The 27,412-nt window shown below is 48.3% G+C and overlaps 2 protein-coding genes and 1 pseudogene across 5 annotated transcripts in view; 2 read left to right on the forward strand and 1 right to left on the reverse strand.

The window, feature by feature from the left end:
* The window catches only part of DNAJC3 (DnaJ heat shock protein family (Hsp40) member C3), a 47,081-nt gene extending 39,965 nt beyond the window's left edge, over positions 1-7,116 (reverse strand). Inside the window, exon 1 of the mRNA XM_028526551.2 lies at positions 6,876-7,116. Within this exon, the coding sequence (XP_028382352.1) occupies positions 6,876-6,957 (82 nt within the window). The 5' untranslated portion in view covers positions 6,958-7,116. The remainder of the gene's footprint in view (positions 1-6,875) is intronic.
* On the forward strand, positions 6,956-12,443 carry LOC114508453 (annotated as a pseudogene).
* Positions 12,444-16,198: 3,755 nt separating this feature from the next.
* Positions 16,199-27,412, forward strand: part of DZIP1 (DAZ interacting zinc finger protein 1) — a 45,765-nt gene continuing 34,551 nt past the window's right edge. For 3 of the 4 annotated variants that reach the window (XM_036011224.1, XM_028526459.2, XM_036011226.1), the window contains exons 1-7: positions 16,199-16,518; positions 17,145-17,242; positions 17,598-17,836; positions 18,626-18,917; positions 19,038-19,598; positions 22,725-22,809; positions 25,657-25,781. In XM_036011224.1, the coding sequence (XP_035867117.1) occupies positions 18,882-18,917; positions 19,038-19,598; positions 22,725-22,809; positions 25,657-25,781 (807 nt within the window). In that variant the 5' untranslated portion in view covers positions 16,199-16,518; positions 17,145-17,242; positions 17,598-17,836; positions 18,626-18,881. The remainder of the gene's footprint in view (positions 16,519-17,144; positions 17,243-17,597; positions 17,837-18,625; positions 18,918-19,037; positions 19,599-22,724; positions 22,810-25,656; positions 25,782-27,412) is intronic. The other variant, XM_036011225.1, reaches the window with a different exon arrangement.

A 27,412-nucleotide genomic window follows, 5' to 3' on the forward strand; every position in this document is an offset into this window, starting at 1 on the left:
TCCTCTTCTTTCCATCACCCAGTTCGGTATCTTGAACAAAGTGTACTCAGTATTTATTGAATGAAACCACTTTCCTTCTTATTTAAACATATTATAATTCATCAGAATTATAGATTCTAAGATATGTACTAATTATCAAATCAAACTGATACACGAAGACACTAATATGCAAAAAATTATTTGTAAATTGTGGCTATTTTTGCAATGTCTCAACTCTATTTTGAACCGTGGATAATGTTTATTCCTTTGCCACGTCCTGGGAGACAGTGACAATGAGAGCTGTCTCCTATTTTCCGAGAGACAACGCAACCAAACACCATGCCATTTTCTGATCAGCATTAAATAATAGGTTTCTGCCTAGACACACACAGTCATAGGTCAGAGAAAAAAGACGGAGGAGTTAAGTCTTTCACTGAAGTCAGTACTAGAGCCTGTCATTTTCAAAGAGCAAAAAATGAAGAATTTGAAGTTGATGGGTTAAAAGTACGATGTGGTGAGAGTCACAGCACTGGAAGAATCAGAGTGAAAAGGGCAAGAACCTGTGGTTGAAGATGGTACGCTTCAAGCCAAGGCCAGGTGACAGAGGTGGCAGCACGCCCGGGGATGCGTGTTCAGGTTGGAGTGTTTAAAATGTGAGGAATGTAGACGATCAAGCAAGGGGATAAGATGGCAGAAACAGACAAAAACAGCGGAATCTGGCACCTGGCCACGGAAAAACAGAGCAGAAAGGTCATTATCTTAGCAATTCCACAGCTAAGTGTGGACCAAAACAGTTGCAATAAAAACACACTAAGCTGGGAGGAAATTCAAGAATCCTTTCCAGTCGCCCTGACCTAAAAAGAGGTTTAGTCTACAAAGCCAAACCGAAGGGAAGAAAAGGCTGCGTAGTTAGGTACATCGGAATAATGGTGTCTGAACAATGCACTAAAATCTTCCCAGGTAAACTAGGAAAGTAAAATCTATTGTAACCACGGTTGCTCAGTTTCAATGGGCATTATCTCCCTCTGCTTCAATGAACTGTGGAGGCATCAGTGTTGTAACGGGGTTCCTTGCTGAAGGAATTTCAGCTTGGGCAATGCATTTGGAAGAGTCCATGCAAATATAGCTCAAATAGCTGATTTTACTCATCCATTTAAAAATTATTTATTGCCCATCTACGTCATGCCTACAAGTTTCAGTTACAAACACAAGACCTCTTTCCATAAAAACTGTATTCTAGATCAAGGGTGTCAAACTCCTTCTCGCCGGGGGCCACATCAGCCTCAAGGTTGCCTTCAAAGGGCCGAATGTAATTTTAGGACTGTGTAAATGGAACTATTCCTTAACTAGGGGTAAGGAGGTCAGCCCTGCCCCCTGGCAGAAACCAGGTGCTGGGCCAGATAAAACAACGTGGAGGGCTGGATTTGGCCCACAGGCCTTGTGTTTGCCACCCATGTTCTAGAAGGTACAAACAAGAAAAATAAATTAGATAATTCAGATAGCTTTAAGTTTTATGAAAAAAACGCAAAAAGGTGGAGAATATTAACTAAAGAAGAGAATGATTCTTGCAGTGTGTCAAGGTGGGCTTCTTTGAAACATAAATGCTCATTTGAAGATCTCGGAAAAGCTTTCCAGGCTGTAGGAATAGCAAGAATAAAGAGCCTTAGTCAGAAATGAGCTTGATATTTGAAAGTAAAAGAAATTGATGTGGTAGGAGCCTAGTGACAGAGATTAAGATAAACGAGGCAGAAATAAACAGGACTCAGATATGTAAGGCTTTGTTGTGTTAGGGGAGAAATGTATTGAGGCAAGAGCAGAAGATCAGGGAATAGAGGTCACCAACAACTCTTTAAACTTCTGTTGTCCAGAGAAGCAAAGATACAGTTCGGCAGCTGTAGGGACACGTGACATCAAAGAACAGTTCAGGATGGACACAGTACAGCACATGGGAGTGCTAACGTAAATGATCCCGCCCAGAGGATGCAAGTGAGGAAAACAGGAGAGAAACAATAACTGTAGGAGCGACAGTTTCAGAAGACGAGAAGCAATGAAATCAGTATAGAAAATGGATTTTGCCAAGAAGAGAGATGCTTTATCCATTTTAATATAAGTAGCTACAGATACAAGCAGGCTAGTGAACTTTCTCAATCAAGACAAGGTCTAAAAGAATGAGGTGAAAGAAGTGAGGAATAGGGGAGTTTAAAGTGGAGATTCAAGCGAAGAGGAAAAGGTTAGAAATATTGATATTCCAGATGAACATACAAAGAAACTATAGGAATGTTGGCAGCATTTAGTGTACATTTGAAATTGAGATTATATGCTTAAAACGAGACCAGTCAGCAAACTTATCTCCGTTTTTGTCCACACATGTTCAGCTCTGAAGTACAACAAACAAGTTGGTGGCCAAGTTGGATGTAATCAGTGTTACATTTTGCCACGTGAGTAAAAAAAAAAGATACAGAGGCAAGGAAATTAAAAGGTGCTTATCAAGGAAAAGCTACACTACACATATAGACTGAGAAAGGAGGGGAGAGGACATGGATGCTTCACAAAGCGTGTGTTCTACCCACCCAGTAGTCTGTAACCTCAACAACAAAAACCGTGAGTTCTGTGCTGTGCATACCTCACCAGAAAGCACCTCAGTTCTAGCAGTCTTTTGGTGGAATCCTTAGGCTTCTCTCTGTACAGTTATCACGTCATCTGCAAACAAAGACAGCTTTGCTTCTCCCTTTCCAACTTGGATACCTCTAATTTACTCTTCATGTCTGACTGCTGTGGCTGGGACTTCCAGTACTACGGTGAATGAGAGCGGTGAAAGCTGACATCCCTGTCTCGTTCCTGATCTCAAGGGAAACACTTGGAGTGTTTGTACATTGAGAGTACGACACTGGCTGTGAGCTTGTCATGTATGGCCTTTACTATGTTGAGGTGTGTTCCCTCTATTCCCACTTTGAGGGAGTTTTTATCATAAATGGGTGCTGGATTTTATCAAACGATTTTTCTGAATCTATTGATATGATCACGTGATTTTTGTGTTGTATCACGTTTATTGATTTGAGGATGTCATACCAACTTGAATTCCAGAATAAATCCCACTTGATCATGGTGTATGGCCTTTTTAACGTATTGCTGAATCCTGTTTGCTAATATTTTGTTAAGGACTTTAGCAAAGTTCATCCCTGATGAACATTTAAGGATGCTCATCAGGGATATTGGCCTATAATTTTCTTTCTTTGTAGCATCTTTATCTGGCTTCACAATTAAGATAATGCTGGACTCATAAAAAGAGTTTGGGATTCTTCCCTACTCTTGAATTTTTTGGACTAGTTTGAGAAGGATAGGTGTTAGTTCTTCTTTGAATGATTGGTAACATTCGCCTGTGAAGCCACCTGGTCCTGAACTTTTGATTGTTGGGGGTTTTTTTGATTACTGCTTCAATTTCATTAGTTGTAACTGGTCCAATTCAGATTTTCTGATTCTTTGTGATTCAGTTTTGGGAGACTACGTTCTAGAAATTTGGCGCTTTAAGAGGGTGCCTGTGTCTCCAGCAGGCTGCATCTGTCCTTGACAGACAGAAACCCCTGCTGATTTTCACAGCCAGGTGTCCTGTGGGCACTTCTTTCCAGCTCTGCTGCTCTGGGCTGGGGAGCCGGACTTGGGGTTTAGGCCCCGCACTTCCCAGGGGGGACCGCCCTGCAGTTTCCTGAGATTCCTCCTCCGGAATCTCAGCCTCCACCCGTGGTAGCACAGCCGGCTCTTTTCGTGTCTCCACTCTTCCTACCAGTCTCGATTTGGCTTCTTCTGTAAATCCTTGGTTATAAACCTTCTCTCCAGCTAGTCTTCAGCTGGTTATTCGGGATGAGTGTTCTTTAACTTAGTTGTAATTCCAAGTTTGATCCTGGGAGGAGGTGAACGCAGCTTCTACCTACTGAGCTGCCACCCTGAAATCTATACTTACACACTGTAAATGGTTCTTTTCATCATGGCCAATACATGGCTGAGTCAGGTCGGTTCAGTGAAATAAAGAAAAACTGGGTTCAGGTAGCATGTTAAGGAAGAAAAAGGGAGAAAAGGAGGTTTGGTCCCTAGGCACTGTTCCTACTCAAGTCACCAAATAGAACAACCCATTAGCAAACCATTAGCAAAGAATTAAAATAGCTTCCTTATCTGTAACATGAGAATACCACAGTAGATTCTGCTCAAGTTTTCTTTCTGCTCTAAAAATTCCATCCCTAACCTAGTGCTTTGGACTTCCCCTTTTCAAAGGTCTTTTGAAAGAGGGTGCTAAAACTTTCAATTTGTAAAAAATTACGTATTTTTTCTCCAGGTTACAACTAACCAAAAAAGCATAGGGGGAGGAAACCAAGATGAATATTTTTAAATCAGAATAAACTCAGTCAACTAAGCTAATTAGTGATGACACTCTGCATCCTATGCAACTCTGTGTTTCACATTCACTCTTCTTAAAACCATCCTCCCTTATTTCCCCCCTCCAAGCCTCAGTCAGAGGAGTGGAATCATGCAGATCTGAATGCCTCCAAAGGACTCGGAGGTTACTGACCCCTGACACAGAATGTCATATTTGGGAAAAACAGGAGCTAAAAGTTTGCTAATCTAAGTCTGAGGTTCTTAAACTTTAGGGTCGCATCGCCAAACTTAGTGTCTAGTACACAGCAGACACCTAACTTAACACCTCTATATAACTTATTATACCAGTTATTCTCATCAGTGATTTTTTTTTTAAAAAAAAAATGCAGAATTTTGGCACACCTAGACCTACTGAATCAGAAACTCTGGGAGTGGGGACCTGAACTCTGTTTTTAAAAGCCACCCAGGGTGAGAACCTCAGGCACACTCAAGGTTGAGATCCGCTGTATTCAATATCCTAGGAAATCACCTTCTTGTTCATTACTGCTGGCAGTAAACAAGCAAAAAAAATCTGATTTTTCTCAGCTGTCACTACTTACAAATAATGGGGCCCACATGATGCTGTCCACCATTAACTTTTATCTCCAGCCTGTACACAGAAAAAACTTTACAGTCAAATAACTTGAATTCAACTTAAGGATTCTGGAGTTAACAGCTATGTGACATACGCATGTTCATTAAACTCGGATCCTCAGTTTCTTCATCTGTAAAGTGGGAATGATGTCACACAGCTCCATAAATCAAAGAGATCGCTTACAGAAAGGTGGCTGGCACACAGCAGACCTTCAATAAATTTAAGATCTTTTTCCTTTCTTCCTTACCATCTGTACAAAGTCCTGCTACTTTACAAAGGCAGTACTCTGGCACTTGTTTGACAAATGTCACCAATGCCTCCTATACAGAAAAACACTCCACTGAGGTTTTTTCTTATGGAAAATATCACAGGATGGAAGCGAAGTGTTGGCGCGTCCTACAGAATCATATACAGAACAGTAATTCTAAAAAGGCAATCCAAACGCCAGTGGGAAAAGCGAATCATACAAAAGTGTGCACCTTTTGCAACTTAAAATGACTGGCATTAAACAGAATGTAGACAACTTTCTCTTAAGGGGTCAAAATAAATCATAAATGGTAACTGGACATAAATGCTACATTTGAGGAGGATGGGGGTTAGCATTGGAGAATGCAAGAGAACTGGACCACATGACCCATATTAATGCGGTCCTGGCATTCAAATTCAAATTCCGTGGATTTTCTGGGGCAGCCTCAATGTCAAGTTCTCTGTCCCAATGTTGTCCTGATACATGGTCTGACTTTTGGTTCAAAGAAATATATAGTCACTGGGGGAGCCAAAATAATAAAAATAAATAAACCACTGCTATGCACGAAACCTAAACACTGGGAAGTATTCCTTTTTTTTTTTTTTTTTTTTAAGTTTAGAAGGGTATTTTACCAGAAACAACTCCCAGCTTCAGCTCCTCACTCCCTCTTGTCTAACATTGTCTCATATTAAAATGTTTCGTTTTACCTCCTTAACTACTAGCCCTTTGCATGAGAATGAAAGTAGATCAGTGTCTTCATCTGGTATGTCATTATACTCCACTATTTCTCACGGTAACCAAGCTAGGAGCATTAGTTCAATTGGCGCTTTCAGCTTTAATTCTTCCGCGGCTGATATCTTGTAGGGAGGGGACAGCCCTCTGTTTTTGCTATTCTGTTACAGTAGCAAACAACCTGTGTGCCTTAAGCGAAATGCAAATGTTCTTATCTTCTTAAGGGGACTTTTCCCCCACCTCCACCCCCACTCCAGAAAACTCGAAAAAGGAAAGCCAGCCTAAACCGAACGACATCCCGCTAGGAGTTGTAAAACCACAAACTTTGTGCCTTGCCCTCGGGAGCTTCCTTCCAGCACCCGCTCCTAAACCTGACAACATCTCTACAAGACACAGTGTGATAATGGGACGGAAAACTCACTTTTAACAGTCAACACTGTCCCTTTCACTCGGCGGGACGTACCTCCTCCCACCACCCGCGGAACTCCCGAGCGAAAGAAGCCTCCACTTTGGCTGCCTCTGCCGCCTCCTCCCGGCACCACTGCCCGACGGTGTCCCCGGTCGCCAAGCCAGGGTCCCAAGCGAGGCCGAACACGACTGCTGCTCAAGTCGCCGTGTCCCGGGACGCCCCAGAAGTCGCCGGCCCGTTCCCTGCTCTCCCCTCCGGAGCGGCTCCACACGCCAAGTCCCCTTCTCTGGCGCCGTGCCCGGCGGTCCGCCACTTCTTCCCCAAACAAACCCGGAACCGGGGACCGGCCCACCCCGGGGCGGGCTCAGGCCCATGCGGAGCCGCGCAGTCCCGGCTCTCGCCCGCTGCCCGGGCCCCCCGGAGACTCGCGCCCGGGCGCTGGCGGGGAAGTGACAGGGACCTGACCCCGGAGCCCACTCCTCTCTCCGGGGCAGAGCAGGACTTACCTTCGTACTGCAAGTCCACCAGGACGAGCAAGAAGGGGAACACCGAGCCCAGGCGGCTGGTCACAGAGCTAGGGGCCACCATGTCCGAGGGCGCGGCGGCGGCGGCGAGAAAAACAAGAGAGCGGGCCCACCAGCCCCCGCCGGCGCTCGGACTGCAGCTGCGCCCGCCGGAGTCAGCGCTCGCTCAGGCCTCCGCGGCAGCTGGCGCCCACCGGAGGAAGGCAGCGGTGGGCGGGGCCCGGGCGAGGCTACGCCCAGGCGCCGCCGCCGTCCAGTCGCCTTCTGCCCGGGCGCCCATCCACTGGGCTCGTCAGGGTCGTGGTTGGCGCTGATAGGCTGCGGGGCCCATCGCCCCGCCCCGCCTCTGATAGGATAACGTGGAAGCACGGGACGAGACTGCGTCCGGCCCGCAGCGGAGCTGTCAGGCACCTTCAAACCGCCTGGAGCAGGCAGCGGGAGGGAGGCGGCCGAGAGGCTGGGCGGCGAACTCGGAGTGCGCATGCGCGGGCTTCGAGGCCTTTGGGGTTGGTCTCCGCGTGCTAGGTTAGCAGGAGCGGGACGGCAGCGGGCCAGGTTTTCCGGTGTGCGGTTTGGAGAGGAAGGGAAAGCCGCAGTGCCCGCGATGAGAGGGTGGAGGGGAGCTTGAAAGCCTCTGAAATTGAGGTCTCAGAATGGACGGTTAAACACGAGGAAGCACGGGGCCTGCTGCTTGCCGCAGAGGGAGCAAATGTAGACTGAACTGAAAAGCTTGCGATAAGGTCAGGAGAACATGAGTGAGCAGAGAGAGGCCGAAGTAGTTCGGAGACAACCAGAGAGAAGTACACCACTGACCCAAGGCACTAAATGAGAATGGCTTGGAAGTTTGGGAGCCCTCCCCGACCCCCATGCCGACCTTCCAGTGGACCAACGTGTCCACAAAAGATGGCAGAATCCTGGAAGAGTCCGTGAAGAGGAAACTAGGGAGGCGCAGCAGCTGAAAGAGCAAGGGGCTCTTGGGAGTGTGTCCCATGTAAGCCATAAAACAAAAGTCACCTGTTACAAGGGATTTTTGTGTCTTGAGCTCATCAGAAGAGCGTCAACAAAAGAGATAAGAACTGGAACAAGCTAAAGTTCAAGTTACTTCATTTGGCATTGTTTGTTCACAGCCACTTCATCTGGCGTCTCCAACACACCCAGTAGACACCAGTGGTTTTTTACACAGGGTAAAGCAGTGAAGCTTTTCTGTGTCACAAGTGCAGACTTGACCAGTGAGTAGGTTGTATTTACAGCCTTGGTGCTACTTCACACTTGAGATGAACTCCCAAACTAGAAATGCCAGGCGGGCCAAAAAGTCAAATTTAGTTTTTCCCATAAAAGGCACATTTTCATTTTCACCAATAACTTCATTGATTTGGATATTTTGAGTGTGATGTGGCATAACATTGATTGTCCTCAGTGTCTCAGTTTGATCTCTATCAACTTCAGCTGGTCTACCCACCGAGACATCTCCAGCACAAAACTTCGCAAACCACTTTTGACACATTCAGTACATCTCAGCACCTTGTCCATACACTGCACAAATCTTTTCTTGTGTTCCAGTTGCATTTTTACCTTTCTTGAAATAAGAAAGCATAATATGCTGAAAATGTTGCATATTTTCTTCCATTTTCAATATTAAAATGGCTATACAAAAATTCACCAAGTGTGATAAGTTCTTTTTAAAATGCTTGCTGGTATAACAGCTGTCACAATACAATCTAACAAAATTGTTTCAAATGACGTTAAAGACAACTAAACGTTACTGAAGACATCTTAACAGGAAAAAAAAAACAAATGAACTTTTTGGCCAGCCATTTGTGATTTCCTGACGCTACAGGAAGGAAAGTAAAAGCAGAAAGCCTTCTATTCTAAAGGGAACTGGTGCAAAGGAAATGGTTTTGAGGGAGGAAAAGCACAATAACCCAAGTCCCTGATTAGTTGTGGTGGAAAGCAGTATAATATAATGTGAAATGCAGAGGATTCACATCCAAGAAATGTAATCCCATACCACGGCTCTTATCTAAATTACCTGAAAGAGTCAGGCCAGTTTCCCCACCCACCAGATTCCTCGTGACCCAGTCCCGCGAGTTCTCCAACCCGCTGGATGGCTCGTGACTCAGTTATCTGTACTCAGTCGATAGCCTGAGGCTTCATCAAAACGCCCACCTCCCACAGTAGACACCTGGCGCCAGCCACAATGGCTGGTAGTCAGATGGACCCTTCTGTACCGGGGAACAGCTTGGCCCTTTACCTGACCCACTGTCCCAGCTCACATCCTGAAACCCTGAGGTGCTCTCCCAGAAGAACAAGACACTAATCCCTCCCCATCCCCCCAACAAGCCTCCCCACTTTTTCTTTTAAAAACCCCACTCTTGCCTTCCCCCAGGGCTGCAGTTGGTCCAGACTCAGCCTGCCTGTAAGCGCAGCGTCTAATAAAGGCACCTGGATCCGATCGTCTGGTTTCTCACGCATTTCTAACATTACCTTTATCTGTAAAGTGAGTCTGATCCTGATTGCCTCAGAGATTTGTTTTGACGTATCATGAAGTGTGAAGGTTCTTGTAAATTATAAAGTGTTATACAAATGGTACTCTTCCTTGTAACAGAACAATGGAAGAAGTTTCTCTTCGGGAATTCCTTGGGGTTTTATTTATTTGGTTTGCCCTTTCCCCTTTGACATCACGGGTGATGTTAAATGACAAAACAGCAGATGAGTTTAATGTCCACAGGTAATGTTAATGACACGCACCGCAGGTGAGGTTAATAACAAAAACAGATGACTTTAATGTTCACGAGAAGGCAGTGACAACATCATCCAAAACGATGTACTGTGGTAAAGATAGCCAACAAAATGCTGAATCTAGGGAGGATAGAGTTTTGTAAATAAATACAACGAGACCACGAATCATCCCCAGAATCCTGCCTGTGGTTCTGGTCTCAACAATAGGAGCAGAGCTAAAGAACTCCTAAGGATGGAAATCAGGATATTCAAAGGGAGTTCTAAACTGATTCCTGTAAGAACAGGAAGTCGTCAGAGGGCTTTAAGCAGAAGACTGGCATGATTGGATTCAGATTTAAAAGAGGTCACTCTGGCTGCTGTGTGAGGAATACATTGCAGAGGGAGGGGTCAGCAGCGTGCTCAGGTAGGAGGCAGGTGCATGGAGAGAAGCAAACAAATGGCACGTGTTTCAGTGCTAATAAATGGGGTGGAGGGGAGTAGGACCACGTGAGCAATCAGGTTACCTTCATTCCGTTAATTACTCTTTAATCACTATGCAAAGGTAGAGCCCAAAGGATATTTTCTAGATTTGATTTATTTATTCTTAGAGCGAGGGGAAGGGAGGAAGGGAGAGAAACATGGATGTGTGAGAGATACATCAGTTGATCGCCTCTTGTTCTCCCCCAACTGGGGACCTGGCCCGAAACCCAGGCATGCGCCCTGACTGGGAATCCAGCCGGCGATCTCTCAGTTCAGAGGCTGGTGCTCAATCCGCGGAGCCACACCAGCCAGGGCTGGCCTAAAATCTTTTTGATAGCTGTTTAGGCTCTGGAAAAAAAACAACTAGCAAGAGGACATAAAATGTAAAAGGTTCACCTTTGTCTGGGTTGGGGGTCCATGTTGTGGAGGACTGGGGATTTGAGAGGATGGAGGGGCCCAGAGCAGCAACCACCGTGGCAGAGCCAGTTGGGAGTGGGGGTCCGACGGAGGCCAGAGGCTGCACGGAATGGTGGCTGTCACCTTGCCAGTGCAGTGTGCACGGACCAGACTCTGAGCTAGGAGAGCACGGAATCAGTCAGGAAGAGGGCACGCTCAGCTAGGCTTACAGCCCCTTCACTGGGATATCCCCAGACCCAGGATAAAGGTCGTGAGGGGAGCCCCACCCCCACCAAGAAGGGAGGTCACGTGCCACATGCAGGCACAGCCGTGCCACAGGCTGGCCCTTGGCAGCCTACAGTCAGGCAGGGAGCTCGCTCTCCAGGGTGGCCTGCTTGTGGGCTACGGCCCAGGAGGAGGGCCCACATCCCTTGGGGTCTACTGGGTAACTACATCTTTTCCCCTCCAGCTGGTGCCTCCAACCCTCACAGGGCCCTGAAATGGTCGCTTACTGAGGGTTCCTGGGAACCGAAGAAGGTCTCTGGGCTGGGGGCCAGAGAGGGACAACCTCCTGAAGAACCATGTACTGTGGGGTATTAGGCCCAGAGGGGCTGGGGCTGGGGCTGGGTGTGCCCAGCCAGCATTGCTGCCATCACAGCCTGTGTGTTAGAGAACACACCTCACCTTGGACTTCAAGGGTCCAGCGTGCCCCCTGGGCCCCATCAAATGCTTCCTGTAATACTTTGCACACCAGAGACTAGGATTCTCCAGATCCAGGGGGACAGAGGCCCCTGGGAAAGTCCCTAGGGTGAGTTCCTCCAAGCCAGCTGCACACACTTGACATTGATTTGCATAGTCTTACACGAATAGCGGGTAAGAGCCCAGTGGCTGGGGTGAGCCATGGGGACAGCCCCTGGTCTTGCCAATGCACTCAGTCCTGAGCACACACCCTCTGGCCCTGGACCTCCAGGCCCCTGCCCCACCAAGGCTGCTCCCTGCCAGAGAAGCCCTGGATGTCAGCTCTGAGGAGGGGCCAGCCCCTCAGAGGTGCCAGGGAACCCTGGGTCACCCTTCTGCTGCCCACAGTTCTGATGTCAAAGCCACACCCTCTGGGGCCACCTGCTCCCTGGCCCAAGGAGCCCGTGCTGGACCCAACAGACAGCAGCCCTAGGGGGCAGCGACTGAAAGGTGCCCGTGGCCTGAAGCTGAGCTTCCTTCAAAGCCTCTGCAAGCGCCCAGACCTGCTGAGCCCTACCAGTGCCTGCCTGTTCCTACCCTCGCCCTCAGCTGTACCCTGCTGGGCAACTTGGAAGAATCATTGCTCTGAGGATGTTTTGCACTATCTGGCCCCACTGAGGGCTTTGCCGGAGAAACTGGAGCTAGTGGGTCCTTCTGCCCTCCGTACGCTACACTACCTGTCACCGTCACCTTCTTTGATGTTTCTGAGCAAAATGCCCTGGCCCCCTTCCTGGGCATCACGGACCTAACCCCCCTGAGGGGGAAGGGTTACCGTGTGCCCAAGGTGGACATCATACAAGCGACCTTATTTATCCCCGACCATACTGTGACAAAGGTGTTCCCTGTGTTCTTTGACTTCTCAGGCATGCCTGCTGCCCGCATTACCCTTTTGCGTCATCACCTCTTTTCGGTGCCTGTGGGTGAGGAGGGAAATGCTAGCCCCACCCACCACCTCTTTTGCCATTTGCTGCACCTCGGGTCCCGGAGGTCCTGCTCGGGCTCCTTGAGGCTGAGTGGAGACATCTGCCCGCTTCCCACCGGAGCCTGGACTGGACTCGGCTCCCCTACAAACGACAGGCCCCTCACAAATCCATGTCATGCCAGGACCTTTGTCCTGGTTGCCAGTGCCACATGGAGCAAGCACCAGCCCATTCCGCTCCATCCCGGTCAGAGCAAACACGTGGAGAGGCGGCTAGAGACCCTTCAGGCTTGAACTAAGGCCCTCACCAGACTCAAGCCCAAACTGATTGTTGGGGTAATTAAAGCTTCTGAGCCTCCGCACAGTCTGCCCTACTCTGGGCTCTCCGCGGGCCTGCCCCCTCCTCTGGAATTCCCGGGCCATCTAGACAGTGGGGAGGAACCGAAGCCACCCCGAGGTTGTCCCACGTTCCCAGGCAAGTCGTGCCAATGTCGCCTCCCTGTCCTGAGCAGGGGCCACTTTTTATTTTATTTATTCTTAATTTGTAATTTACTCAGGTTGGATTGCCTTGGTAACTGCCCAGACCTGACAATTGGCATTGCTCCGCCTCCTTGTCCACGCAGGTGTTGCTCCGACCAAAACCACGTTTTACAGACACTTCATACGCACGCCCATCTGAAGGCGCAGCCTCGGGAAAGGGGCTGCTTTCCTTCAGCTGGCGGTGGAGGGGCTATCCCAGAAGGACCGAGTCACTAGCCACACACGCGACTTCTCCTGTCCCTCCCTATTTTCTGCCCTTCCCCTACCCCCTGAGCCCTCTCTGAAAGCAGGTTATACATATGTGTGTGTGTGTGTGTCTGTGTGTGTACACAAGCTTGTGTGTGTGGTATGTGTGTGAGAAAGCGTGAATGCATATACACACACACACGGAGGTTAACCACCCCTCCGCTAGAGCTCCAGTTATGACAGATTGCTAATCTAATTATTGAAATGTCATTTAAAAAGAAATGTTTTTACACATGTCACTTGTTTTTCCTGACTTTTAATTACAAGGATATTCTCCGCGCAGTCTGCTGGTTTGGGGATGTTGCGGAAACTGCAGCACCCCGTCTCTACCACGAGGAGGCGGACTTGTCCAAGGTTGTTGCAGAGAGCGGGAGGCAGCCGGGTTGCCTGGTAACTTCATGGAGCTGCCGTACACATCCACACTGCCTCCTTCTGGCCTTCCTTTAAATGAGGCACATTTATTGATATATGCTATGAAAAAGTTACAAAGCTAGGACAAGATATCTTCTTAGACCCTTCATCTAGTCCCCAATTTGCTGCATTGCTATATTTGCTTTATCATTCTCTCTTTCTCATTTATTTGGAAGTTGCAGGCATGATGCCCTGTACCCCTAAATACTTCAGTGTGTATTTCCGAAAAACAAAATATTCTCTTACAATACCATAGTACAACTACCAAATTTGGAAAAAAATATTGATACAATACTCAATACTCTTGCTCTCAAATTTTATTAAAATTTTGCCATTTACCTTAATAGTGTCCTTCATAGAAAGGGAAAATCCTAGATCATGAGTTGTCACATTTCTTAAATTCCCCTAATTTGAAAGAATACCTCGGTCTTTCCTGGTCTTTGCTTACTGTGGCAATTTTGATGAGTACTGGCCAGCTCATTGGGAGAGTGTCTCTTCATTGGGCTGTTTAAATCACATTGCAATTTTGGGGGTATTTGATCTTCCATAAAAAAGTGAACATTTTCATTTTCTTAATGAACTTAAAAGGATATTTGAACACACTGGAACACATTGACTTCCCAGATCCTTGCCATTCGACAAGCAGAGAATGCCTTCCTCGGGGACTCGTTCCATGCCCTACCTAGCAGCTCAGGAGATTTGTCTTGGCCCAAGCTATCCCGGGCCTTTCCCCAGGTGGTTTGTTTTGTGTTGATCAGATCGCCTTAGCTCTTCCGTTGGCTTGTTACTGTCACCTCTAGGGCTGATCTCCAAGGGCAGCCTGATACGCCCGTCCATCTTGACTCAGCTGCGGACAAATCTTTCACCCAATTAAGTTGGTTAAAAAAACCACACTGAATTCATTATGGAGGTTCTTTCCTTGGAAACTGAGGGCAAAGCAAAATATTTACACCCAGAAGAAAGAAAATGCCCAGGCTGAACTATTTGGAGCTGTCTCCTTATCCTTGTGTAACCGAAGTCTAGCCGTAGGTCGCTTTGGATACCGGAAGGTACTCATGAACAACTGCAGCCTGCCCTCTTTGCCTTAGTGCGGCGATCCTCAACCTTTTCCAGCTCATGGCAGACATAAACTAATTCCTAAAATTCTTCAGCACACCAAAAAATATATATTTCTGGCGACCCCACAATAACATAGGTATCATTTTGGTTCATTCACACCAGTGGTTATTGTTGTGTTGGCTGCTGTCATTTTAATTTTTATCTAATGATCTAAGGGAAAAGAGGTCAGTGCCCTTGACTAAATAGTCTGGCATTGCGTGTTTTAAAAGGTTCTTGCAGCACACCTGTTGAAAATCACTGCCTTAATGTTATCTGGGTGAGTTAAATAAGCAATTATCACACACACACACACTCACTCACATGCACACTCACATGCACACTCACACACACACCTCAAAGGGCATTAGCTTTACCTACTTCATAGTGCCTGAACCGTCTATCGAGAAATCTTTGCCATCCCACTTTAGAGGATTTTTGGAATGATCTTGGAGTCTCTTTCAAATGTAAGCATTTTAAAATCAGATTTGAAAATCCCACTAAGGCTGCCCTAGGCCGAATGAGTTCAAGTGAGAACAAAAGCATGGAATTCAACATAAATCCTTAGTGAGGTGCTGCTACATTGGACAAATCGCGCTAGATGAAGTGTGGCATGAAGCTGACACAGTCGGGGCCAAGCACAAGCAGCCTGTTGTCATCCAGCAAAAATTTGGCGGTCACTTTTTAAATTTATTCTTTTTAAAAAAGATTTTATTTATTTATTACTTTTAGAGAGAGAAGGGAGGGAGAAAGAGAGAGAGAGAGAAACATCACTGTGCGGTTGCTGGGGGCTGTGGCCTGCAACCCAGGCATGTGCCCTTGACTGGGAATCGAACCTGTGACACTTTGGTTTGCAGCCTGCGCTCAACCCACTGAGCTATGCCAGCCAGGGCTTAAAAAGAGATTTTATTTTATTTTCTTAGAGAAGAAGGGAGGGAGAAGACATGGGAGCGAAACATACACGTGCGAGAGATACATCAATAGGTTGCCTCTCCCACACCCCCAACCCAGGCACGTGCCCTGACTGGGAATCAGACCTGAGACCCTCCGGTTTGCAATCCACTGTGCCACACCAGCCAAGTCATGTGGTTACTCTTTTTTAAATTGATTGATAGTTTTTGCTACAGCAAACACTGCGATTTTGCAAGAGATGCATTTAAGTGTCTCAATCTGATTCAACCTCATGGTCGTTAAAATGCAAACTTTCTGGATTGCTCATTATTTTAAAATACCGAATTTTGCCCCATTGTCCACGGGTTCCAATTCTAGGTAAAAAAAAAAAAAAAAAATGGTCACACTACTTTTGACCCACGACCTCCTTCTCCCCGCACCGTGGAACTTTCTACCAACACAGATCCATGACTCCCCCTATAGTAGGCACAACCGAAGAGAGGCCGAAACCTAAGTGGGCTTTATTTACCCTTGTGGGCTTCTCTTGCAAAGTGCCTAATCCGTTTGCCACATCACTCAAATGCAGGGCTGCATTAGACAGCTTCTTCAAGGTCCCTTGCATTTTCAGATTTCTGCGAGTAAAAAAGAGTCTCGGTAGTGAATTTACCTAAAGCCCCTACATGAAATTAGCTAGCTGAAGGCCAGGCCACCCGCAGGGATAGAGTGAATCTGGTTTCTCTTCTTGGGGAGAGGATCCTACACCAGTAAGAGAGGCCCCAGCACCACGTGTCTGCACCAACCGCCGGATTGGAGGAGCGCATTTTAGCGCTGCAGTGTAGATGTGCAAGGTCCCGCCCAGCTGCCAGAGGAGCTGGGACGCCGAGAGAAGAAGCCAGAAAGGGATCGCGGAGGGGAGGGGGGCGGGAGGGGGGTGGGGGATCCAGAGGCGCCAGCGGCCTAGAGTCTGGGAGGGCCCGGAGGAGCGCCAAGCGGCCCGCCTCGCCACAACTTGCCCAACCCTGACAGGCTTCATCCTGCATCTTGGAAGGAGCTGCCTCGCGTCTTCCCGCTTGGCTGCTCTGGGCCTCCTCCGGCCTGCCTGCACTAGCAGAGCGCCTGGGGTCTGGGGTCCCCAGCGACGCCCCCATCCGCCTGCAGCGCCCGGCGTCCGCCCAGGAGCGCGCAGCTGGGGTGAGCCAAGGCCTGGGATGCGCCAGGCGCCCGTGGGCATCTTGGTGCCCGCGAGGCTGGGCCCTCCTCCCGCTTCCCCTGGCTGTGAGTGGAGGCTCTGCAGACCCCGCTGGCGTGGCTGCCGCAGCCCCTACTCCTATTTGCCTTCAAAGAGGCGGCGCCTTTGGCGCCCGCGTCCTCCGGCCTTTGTCTTAGAGGGTTCGGGAGCCCGCCCGCGGTGCGCTGGGCTGGCGTCCTTGCCTGGGGATGAGGGACGGAGGGAACGGGAAGGCGTGCCCCCTTCTTTACTGTTCCGGCCATCTTGCGAATGAGATTCGATCAGGGGGCGACAGTGGCCAGCCCCGTGGCGCCCGGGGCCAGAGTGATGGCGGTGAACAGAGATGGGTGTCTGGGCCCTGCGTGCCTCTTCCCGGGACTGCAGTGGGGGCGAGCGGACAGTCCTCCTACGTTCAGCTCCAAGGCGTTGGTCCCAGAGCGAGGGTGAATCTCCCTATGACAGGCCAGAGGCACAGAATATAAGGAGGGATACGGACTGGGAGCTGACATTTACTTTAAACGCCTAATTCATTTATCCACGCGTCCGTTCAGCAAATTATTAAGGCCTCTGCCTGTCTGTCCCATGCTAGGTGCTGCGGATATCACGGTGAGCAAGAGAGAGCCGGGCCCTCGTTCCCGCTGATCCTGCAGCCCAGTGGATGGAGCCCACAGTTCACAGAACTGCCAGGTCGGTATACTGACGCCTTTTCCACGGAGGCCTAAGGCTGACATAACTTGTTCTAAGAGGTCAGGCAGCAAGTGCATGGAAGACTCAAATTTTAAACCTAGATCTTTAAGGCTTGTATGCCTGCTGCAGTGAATCCATAACAGCCCTTTGCCTCCCAAAGTTCCATTAAACGTTATTTGGGTGCATGGTTCCTAGGAAGTCATATGCAGTGCATGCTGGTTTCCTGGATGCTTTTACGTAGGCTTATTTCTAGTTACATTGCCTGGAAGGTGGTAAAAAATATTTGATGTTACAGCTTTGCCGCTGGTTATTATTCTGAACTGCATTTTTCTTTCTTCTGTTCTTTGGCTGTTAGGAAAGACAAAAGTTTTCCTGATGGTTGGTCCAAGCTGGGGCTCCCCGGTGGATTGAGGAATGTCTGGCTTTTCCTCACCTCATTGACCTCGGTGGTAGCCACGGGCCACCTTCAGAAGACCCCAAGAATGAGAGGCCGGAGGTCTATAAGTTGCTGCTAGAAATTTGTTAGCCTCCAAAAAAAAAAAAAAAGCCCCAAAACAAAAAAGCCAGAATGCAGCTGCCACACAAGTTTGTAAGGTAGATACCAGGGCCCTATAAAACTTGATGGTAACGCTGATAGTTAAAATCCCCTCCGTGTAATTTTTGTTTTTTTACTTTCACATTTTGAAAATACATCTTTTTGGAAAGACAAAGTATTAAATATTTGTGGGAGTGTTTTGGTTTGTACTTCTATCAGAAGTACACAGTTAACTCAGGCAACCAGCCAACCCACAGAGGAAGAAAGAGTCCATTTAAAAAAGTACTTTTCATCTAAGAAATTTAGAAAGCCTGCCATCAAATAGAATTAACTACATTATGAATTTAATTTTGAAAACTTTATTGAGATATCATATACAAAACACACCCTTAATTTTCAGTGTGCTATTCGAAAAGTTTTGTCAAATGTATATGCTCAGGGAATCAACAAAACGATCAAAATGTAGAATACTTTATTATACCCCCAGAGTGTCTTTGTGCCTTTTGCAGCCGGTCAGCTTCCGTCCCCTGTAATTTTACATAGTTTCGTCGCTTAATGTTTTCTGAGTTGTGTGTAAAAAAAAAAATGAGAATGAATAGTTATTTCTGATCTCAAAACCTAAGGCAAGAGTAGTAGTGAATACCTAGAAGATGGCAACTAGGACCGAAAGGTCTCAGGGGTGTGGATTCCCCAGCTTTCGGGACCTGGCTCTTCCCTCCCGAAGGCCAGGGAGGGTGGTGTCCCGGGAGGCAGGCACTCAGGAGGTAACCTCTTGGGGGCGGGGGAGGGGGGTGGGTGACGGCTGTGTCTACTCAGACTCGTCCACGAGGTCTTCTCTGGTTCCACAGGGCCCTGGGTGCGCGCTGACCACGCGGGGGGGCCGGCGAGCCTGTTGCTCCCCGTCACCACGGGCCCGTTGCTCGCAGTCCGGGCGTCTGGGGACGCTGCCATAGCAACGGCTTGAACGCCCAGAGTGGAGGCCGCTGCGGCTGCCGCTGGCTGCCGCCGCCTCCTGGGACCTTGCCTTTGCCTGCTGCCGAGGGGTGGGGCGGCAGCGGTTCGGGAGGCGGCCCCCGCCCCGCAGAGGAGACCGTGCTCCCTCCGATGCCGGCAGAGGTGGCCGATTTGCTTCCAAGCATGGTAAGAGGCTCCGAAGCTTGGGATACCCGCCTGCCGATGCCGGGTTAGGGGCGGCGAGAGGGGCGAGGGGCGCGGGGCTCACAGCTCCCGCGCCACCCCTGCCTTGTCTCCTCCCCACAGCCCTTCCATAAGCAGGTCTACTACCCCCTCGCCAACGGTCTGGAGGGTCCCGACGCCCCCGCAGGGGCCACGGCCGGGGCGGCTGCCATGGCCTGCTTCCCGCCCGGCGCGGCGGCTGCGGGCCCCCTGCCGTTCTTCCAGTTCCGGCCGCGGCTGGAGAGCGTGGATTGGCGGCGGCTGAGCGCCATCGACGTGGACAAGGTAGCGGGCGCTGTGGACGTGCTCACGCTGCAGGAGAACATCATGAACATCACCTTCTGCAAGCTGGAGGACGAGAAGTGCCCGCACTGCCAGTCGGGGGTGGACCCGGTGCTGCTGAAGCTCATCCGCCTGGCACAGCTCTCCATAGAGTACCTGATGCACTCGCAGGAGTTCCTCACCACGCAGCTGCACAACGTGGAGGAGCGGCTGCGCCTGAGCCTGGCCAACTGCGAGCAGAGCAAAGAGCTGCTCACCAAGCAGGCTGGGGAGATCAAGTTCCTCAAGGAGGAGTGTAAGCGCAGGAAGAAGATGATCTCCACCCAGCAGATGATGATGGAGGCCAAAGCCAGCTATTACCAGGTGGGCGGCTGTGTTGTGATGGCAGTTCCTAACCCCCAACTGACCTCAGTTCCCACTGGGATACTGAGAGCGCTTTATGTCACTGTTTTGTTTTTAAGATTTGTACTGTCAGTAAGAAGAAACAGCATTCTTAAATTAACCAAAACAGTAACTTGAACCAACAGATGACATGGTTCGTTACCTTCTGTAGACTACCCTAGGATTAATGATTAAACAAGTAATGTTGTCTGCAGTGCTTTATTTAAATCCTGTAAGTACTGGTTGTTAGAGAAGCTGTTTCCTTCTCATCGTGTAATGAAAAAGAAACCATGGACAAATTCCTATGCAGATGGGCCCCCACACAATGGGGAATGATTACATTTGTGGATTTTTTTTTTGTTTCTTAAATTTCAGAATCTTTACAAATTTACAGAAAAGTGGCAAGGACAGTGCAAAAAAATTCCATATACTCTCCAGCCAGAGTCACCAGTTATTAACATTTGCGATATTTGTTTTATTTCTTTTGAGACATATTATGGAGCCAGTTGGCAGTCATTTGAAGATTCCTAAACATTGCAATGTGTATATTTCCTAAGAAAAACAATCACTCATATAACAACAGTATTTTAAAAACTGGAAAAAAAATGTTGCTTTTCTGTTAATCGCCAGCCATTATGAGTTGGAATTGAACCCAAGATAAATAATGTCACTTTTCAATGTAACAGAAATTATCGTATATACCTTTTCTAACCAGTTAAGCAGAGGAAGCACAGAAGATTTCAACAATGTCTTATAAAGATGTTGAAATGAGCACAGACTGGCAGGGTTGACTTCACACCCTTACATTCTAGTCATTTGACTAAAATATGGCTTAAAACGGGGGTGTCCAACCCGCAGGGCCGTATGTGGCCCAGGATGGCTATGCATGCCACCCAACACAAAATTGTGAATTTACTTAAAACATGACTTAAAACATGATTATACTAAGTTTTACTACTTACACGTGTATATTTTCCACATTAGTGATCACAAACTTGGCATCTACTCAATGATTTTAAAAGATTGTCGAAAGGGCCGCTACATAATTAGGGGTATTATGGGAGGACTTTTTTGCTTATCTGTGGTGGCAGATTTCATGAAAATTACGTACAGACCTTTTTTGTTGTTGTTGTTCATCAGTTTTTGTTAGTGTTTGTGTATTTAATGTGTGGCCAAGGCAACTCTTCTTCTTTCATTGTGGCCCAGAGATGCCAAAAGGTTGGACACCCCTGGCTTAACAGGTCTCAGTGGATGTAGGTAACAGTGAGTACAGAGGACTGGGTAGATGGCGCAGAAAACAGTGGGGTTAACAGCGCTCAGGACCGACCTAGCAGGAGTGCCGAGAGAAACGCATTCAAAGAAGTGGGCAGTTGGGAAAGAATACTGTGAGAAAGGCTTCGTGTTTTAGCTTTGGGTACACACCCCTGAGGTATAATTGTCAAATGGTACTTGATGGTGTTCATTGCGCATTTGTTTCAGAAGTGCTATTTAAAGTCTAAATATATTTAAATAATGCTGAAATGGCTCTTTATAAATGAATACAGTGAGTGTGTTTAAACATTTTTAAAAAGTAATCTAGTGAACAGTTAAAACCTACAATGTGTACAAATTTAAAATTTAATTTATAAACACTCTTTCATTCTTTGGCTACCATAGAAAGGGAGGTTGGTGAATCAAGATTTTCACATGTGAGTGATGTAGAACACAGGTGGCGAGCACAGGTGGCAAACACAAGGCCCTCCCCCTTGTTTCATCTGCCCCGGCACCTTGTCTCTGCCCAATGGCAACACCAAGCTCCTTGCCCCTAGTTAAGGAGTAGTTACATTTATCCAGTCCTAAAGTTACATTCGGCCCTTTGAAGGCAACCATGAGGTCGATGTGGCCCCTGGTGAATATCAGTTTGACACCCCTGAATTGTATAAGGATAAAGAGGTAATGATTCAATTGTATGAAATGAGTGACACCTGCCTACTCTAGGCCACTCAGCAGACTCTGAATAAACAGTGGGGTGTGCAGGTGCGACAGAGAAGAGGTGGGAGGGACCAGACCACCTTCCCCAACACCATAGGGCAGTCTGCCCTCTCTTAAGTGGTATGACATGGTCTCTTCATGGGGTCTTTGAGCAGCGTGGGCACTTAGGGTGACAACTTCAGAGTAAACTGCCTGTTTTTGAATCCTGGCTGTTCCACTCTGCAAGTCATTTAACTTCTAAACCTCAGTCTCCTCCTCAGGAGAATGAGAATATTACTAGTAGCTACCTTTCCAAGTCGTTCTGAGAATCCCGTCAGATATTACATGTCAAGCATGAGGAAGGTTCAGTAAATAGCATCTGACACGCGGATGTTGATTTCTGCACCGGCTTCCCAGTAGTGAGCTGGCACCACCTCTCATCTCTCCGCAAACCCTCAGACCTTTTTCAGGAGCTGCTCGTACAGTAGGGGTACAGAAAAGAAGGCCCAGAGTCACATTGCTAACGCTGTGGGAATCAGTGATTCTGGGAGAGGGATAGTCAAAGGCTGTTGCTAAGAATAGTTGGTGCACGGGACTGAGACTCATTCTAAGAAGGCCTTTCGTTTTCGTAGCTGGAGGACTCAGATTCCTCTCCATGCTCCAGCAACACAGGCGGGTTTTGGAATCTGTCAGCTACTTTCTGTTACTGTTTCCAATGAGTCAGCCCCTTGGAGTTGGAGATGAGCATTGAGCAATAGAGAAGGCATGCATGCATTTTGCAGTCAAGGAAACGTAGGCTAAAATATGCAACTGATAGTACTGTAACTTAATTTTCCTGAGCTTCGATTTCTTTGTAAAGCGGTGGCCATGGAAATTTAAAGAGAGAATGATGGGAGAGCGCCTGGCTCCCAGTAGGTGCGTGGGGCATGTTGGTTTTTGTGGGTAGCCTCTATTAAGTTGCAAGTTCCCCTCTCCCCTGGAGTTTTTAACTCTCAAACCGTCCAGTCTGAGCTCCATCAATTTGTCAGTGAGGAATTAGGTTTGGTTACCCCGCACTGGTGCCTGTGCCTGTGGGGAGTCTGCTGGTGAGTCTCTGCTGTGCTACTCAGCAGAGATGCTCCTCACGGGCACTCTGACCCGCTGCTCTCTCCCTCCCAGTGCCACTTCTGCGACAAGGCCTTCATGAACCAGGCCTTCCTGCAGAGCCACGTGCAGCGCCGCCACCCCGAAGACTCGCACCTCGGTAAGTCGGCCGCGAGCCCAGCGTTGCTGAGCTGCTTTCCTTCCAGTAACTTGTTCTTTTTTTTTTTTCCAAGGGAGACATGGTCCCATGCATTTCTCAATCCTTTTAAAAGAAAGTCTTGCTGTCCTTGTCCATTTATGAAGTAAATACTGAGCCCCTCCTATGTGCTGGGCGCTGCACTTAGGGGCCAGGGGGACAGCCCCAAGAGAAACGGATTCAGTCCTGCATTCTGATGGATCTTCCATTCGCATAGGAGGGGCAGAGGAAATACAGTTTAATGAATGATTTTTTTCAAGTGGGGCAAATACATCAGAACGGGGTGGAGAGTGGCTGCGGGTCACCAGCCAAGGCTTCCCTGAGGAGGGGATATTTGAGCAGGAACCAGAAATGATGAGGAGGCCCTGTCTGGGGAAAATCAGAGACATGAGTATCCCAGGCAAGGGCTGTGCAGGGCGCGAGGGCATGGCGGGGCAGGACTGTGTGTTTGAGGACCAGAGGGTAGGTCGGTGGAATGGAGCGAGCACGGCAGTGATGCGTGGTGATGCTGGAGAGGAGAGAGCCAGGTCCCGTGGGGCCTTGAGCACCCTGGGCAGGAACGTGGGTGTTCTTGTAGGCGTGATGGGAAGCCTGTGGAGGCAGCCTCTTGGGGGGCGGGACACAATCTAATTTGTACCTGAGAATGAGCCCCGTACCTGCTGGTGGAGAATAGACTAGAGGGGCCATAGCAGGAGCAGGTAGAAGAGTGAAGAGCCTGCAAGAGCAGCCCAGGTGCGAGATGGCAGTGGGAGCAGGAGGGTACCAGGGAAGACGGGAGAAGTGAAGACGCGAGAAGTGAAGACGGAGAGAGTGCGTTCCAGACACAGAGTCCACGGGGATGGGACTCAGCATCCTCAGAGGAGAGGATGAGGCCGGGACGGTCCTGGGTTTTCGAGTGTACGGTTGGGTGAACGGCAGTGGCGTTTACCAAGACAGGAAACCCAGGGGCACGGAGCAGGTTCAGGGAGGAAGGAGGATGGAGGGGTTGCTTTGGCCATGGGCAAACTTAAGTCACACGTACAACTGCCATGCACGTGGACCGGCTGGAGGTCTGGAGGCTGAGGTGGAGGCCCAGGCCAGAGATAACACACCTGGGAGTCGTTAGCAGAGCGGCTGGAGGAGGTCAGCCAGAGGGAGAAGAGAGCTAAGGGCCCCGCTCCAGGGCGCTCCCAACACTCGGAGCTCGGGAGGAACGGCTGGATTAGAAACAGCCTGGAGGCAGGAGGGAAACCTGTGGCATGTGTTGTCATGGACACCGAGGGAAATCGGGGTTTCAGAAAGGAGGCAGTGGTCAGTCCTGTCGAATGTTCCTGAGACACAGAGTGAGACGAAGGCTGAGGGTTGGCTGTTGGTGACCTTGACATGGCAGCTTCGGCGGACGGGTGGGGACAGAAGCCTGACTGGAGTGAGCTGAGCGGGGAAGCAGGCAAGAAGGTGGCCGTGTCGATGACAGACTTATTTCAAGAGTTTTCTGGGAAGGAGAGAAGAGACAGGAGGCATGAGCCGGAGGAGAATGGAACCAGGGGGGGGTCAGTCAAGAGCAATGTCTGTCTTGTTTGCTGTGGGAGATCCTCAGATGGGTTTGGGTACTGACGTGGGTTAGCCAGCGTGTAGAGGGAGGAACTAGAGAAGCAAGAGAGGGGAAGGGTTCTGGTAGCTTATCAAGGAACCGGGTCTCCTAGTGCTTAAATGTTCTCGGAAGGAAAGAATGCAAGGTCTGTTTCTCCATGAGGACTTCAAAGCATTGTGCGGACCACTGCAGCACACCGCAGAAATGCTCGTTATGGTCTTGCATAGTCTCAGTATCTGGACACGTGTACTTCTAGCTTGTGCCTGAGCGCCTGCTGTCCCCTCCCTTTTGGGGCAATCTGTTGCCGTTTCTGCCCATTTCGGGTAAATAGATTTATTTAGGAAACAGCTAAGCTTTGTGTGAACCACGTGACCAGCATGATATTCCATTTATAGGCCATGGACTACAGATACAACTTAGCAATATAGTGGAGAAATTGGAAAGATGAAGTATTGTAATGAACCTACCATTCTTCAGTGTGAAACTGACTTTCTCTCTCTTCTGTTTCAGTATCCTATCCTCTCTCATACTCGTTTCAGAGAGCCCTTCACCCTCTGAAATGAGTATTATTTCTTCAGACCATCTCTGAGATTCTGACTTTCCGCTTTGGTTTCCATACCTTTCATGTCTACACTCACAGACACATGTATATCCATTCAGTCATGTGTACATCTGCATGTAAGTACATGTACATAACTACTCCTCCCTTCGCCGGTTGCTTCCTCTTACAGCTTTGCACTCCCGAGTTTCTGCCCTGTCAGCAGCCTACCCTCCCACCCCGAGTTTGCATTTCCAGGGCCAGCCTCTGCTGGCCTTAGCACAGATGGGGTCCCCGGGGGGGCTCGGTGAGAGCGCAGGGATGGCGATGGCAGAGATTTCAACACGGTGGTGTCTGAAGTAGGAGCCATCGCGTCCCCACCTTGAAGAAGGGCCCAGGATTACTCCTTGCCACCATTGTCACTCCCCAAATGGGCTCTCACACCGCCTCTGTGGAGTAATCTGACCTCAAAACCGTAGCTGAAAGAATCTGCCGAAAATAATTCAGGGCCCAGCCATACCAACCAGGGCTTCGGCGTAAACACTTAAGGGGCAAAACTTGGCTCACGTGGCATAAAGACATGTGCTACCCCAAGTACGAGCCGTCTCCTCTGTCGGACCGGTAGAGCTCCGCCCCGTGAGGTTTCAGGTAGGTTTCGGAAGCACAGGTTTCACGGCGTGACACGGCGTTTCCGTTGCCCCAGAGTACAAGAAAAAGGAGCAGACAGATACGCTGCAGAAAGAGGTGGACATGCTGAAGGAGCAGCTGCAGCTCACCAAGTCTCAGTTGGAGTCCTCGCAGCACGCCCACGCTCTCCGAGTGGCTGAGGTAGGACGTGCGATCATCGCGGAGCAGCCTCCGTGGTTGGGAAGGACGGGCGTTCCTGCCTTTCAAATGTTCCAGAGGATTCCCCAGGGAGGCCGTCTGGTCCTGGGCTTTTCATTGCTGGGAGGTTGTTGATTACCGATTCGACTTCCTTACTCCCTGACTGGTCTCTTCAGATTTCCTATTTCTTTGTGATTCAGTCTTGCTAGGTATGTTTCCGGGAAATTTATTCATTTATTTATTTATTCATGCATTCATGCATTCATTTATTTTTTATTCATTTCTTTTATATTGTCCAATATGTTGGCATAACTGTTCCTGATAGTCTGTTAACGATCCTTTGTAACTCTGCGGTATCAGTTGTAATGTTTCCTCTTTCATTCACCGTTTTATTTGAATTTTCTCTCTTTCTCGGTCAGTCTACTTTAAAGGTTTCTCAATTTTGCTTATCTTTTCAAAAAAATCAACTCTCAGTTTTGTTGATCTTCTCTGTTATTTTCCTGTTTTGTATTTTACTGATTTCTGCTCTAGTCTTTCTTATTTCTATCCCTCTGCTAACTTTGGGCTTCGGTTCTTCTTGCAGCTATTTGAGGTGTCATGTTAGCTGGTCTCTGCAATTTCTTTCTTCACGAAGGCGTTCAGGAAAGCTGTTATGCTTTCTTAGAACTGCTTTCGCCACATCCTGCACGCTAGCCTGTTGTGTTTCCATTTCTGCTTGTCTCCAGATATTTTTTCATCCTGTTTTGATTTCTTCTTTGACCCATTGGTCATTCAGGAGTGTGTTGTTTACTTTCCACGTATTTGTGAATTTTCCGGTTGTCCTCCTGTGAACTTATTATTTCTAGTTGCGTAGTATTGTGGTCTGAAAAGATGCTGGGTGTAAGATACAGTCATGCCCGGTGACCTAACACATGGTCTGTCCTGGAGAATGTCCCGTGTGTCCCCTGCCGTTGACAGGATGTCCTGTGCGTGTCTGTAGGTTCATTTGAGCTACAGCAGGGATTTTCAACAGGTATGCCGCGGGAGTTTTGGAAACATGCAGCACCTGACCGGCTGTGTAATCGGAGCGCTGACCTGTTGTCCCTTGGATTGTCAAACAGAAAAAGTGACAACTGCCAGCACTGCAGTAGCCATCCAGTGTGAATGAATGATAATTATACCTATTACTTGGTCAGATCGGCAAAAAATATATTTTTGGGCATGCCACAGAATTTTCAGACTTAGTTTATGTGTGCCAGAGATGAAAAAGGTTGAAAATTGCCGATCGATGGTGTCGTTCAAATCCTGTTTTTCTTCATGGATTTTCTGTCTGGATGATCTATCTGTCCAGTATTGAGAGTAGGGTATTCAAGTCCCCTATTATTGTATTGCTCTTTATTTCTCCTTTCTGTCCTGTTAATAAGTTGCTTTATATATTTAGGTTCTCCAATGTTGGCTGTATAAATATTTATAATTCTTATAGCCTTGTCATGAATTGAACCTTTTACTGTTCTAGAGTGACCCTGTTTGTCTCTTGAAATCTTTCTTTTTTAACCTAGGCATTTATGGCTCTAAATTCCCCTCTGGGCCCTGATTGGCTGCTTCTCTTTTTTGGTGTGTTGTATTTTAATTTTCATTCATCTCCAGGTATTTTC

The sequence above is a fragment of the Phyllostomus discolor genome, chromosome 11 (assembly GCF_004126475.2).
Source record: "Phyllostomus discolor isolate MPI-MPIP mPhyDis1 chromosome 11, mPhyDis1.pri.v3, whole genome shotgun sequence".
Classification (NCBI taxonomy): domain Eukaryota; kingdom Metazoa; phylum Chordata; class Mammalia; order Chiroptera; family Phyllostomidae; genus Phyllostomus; species Phyllostomus discolor.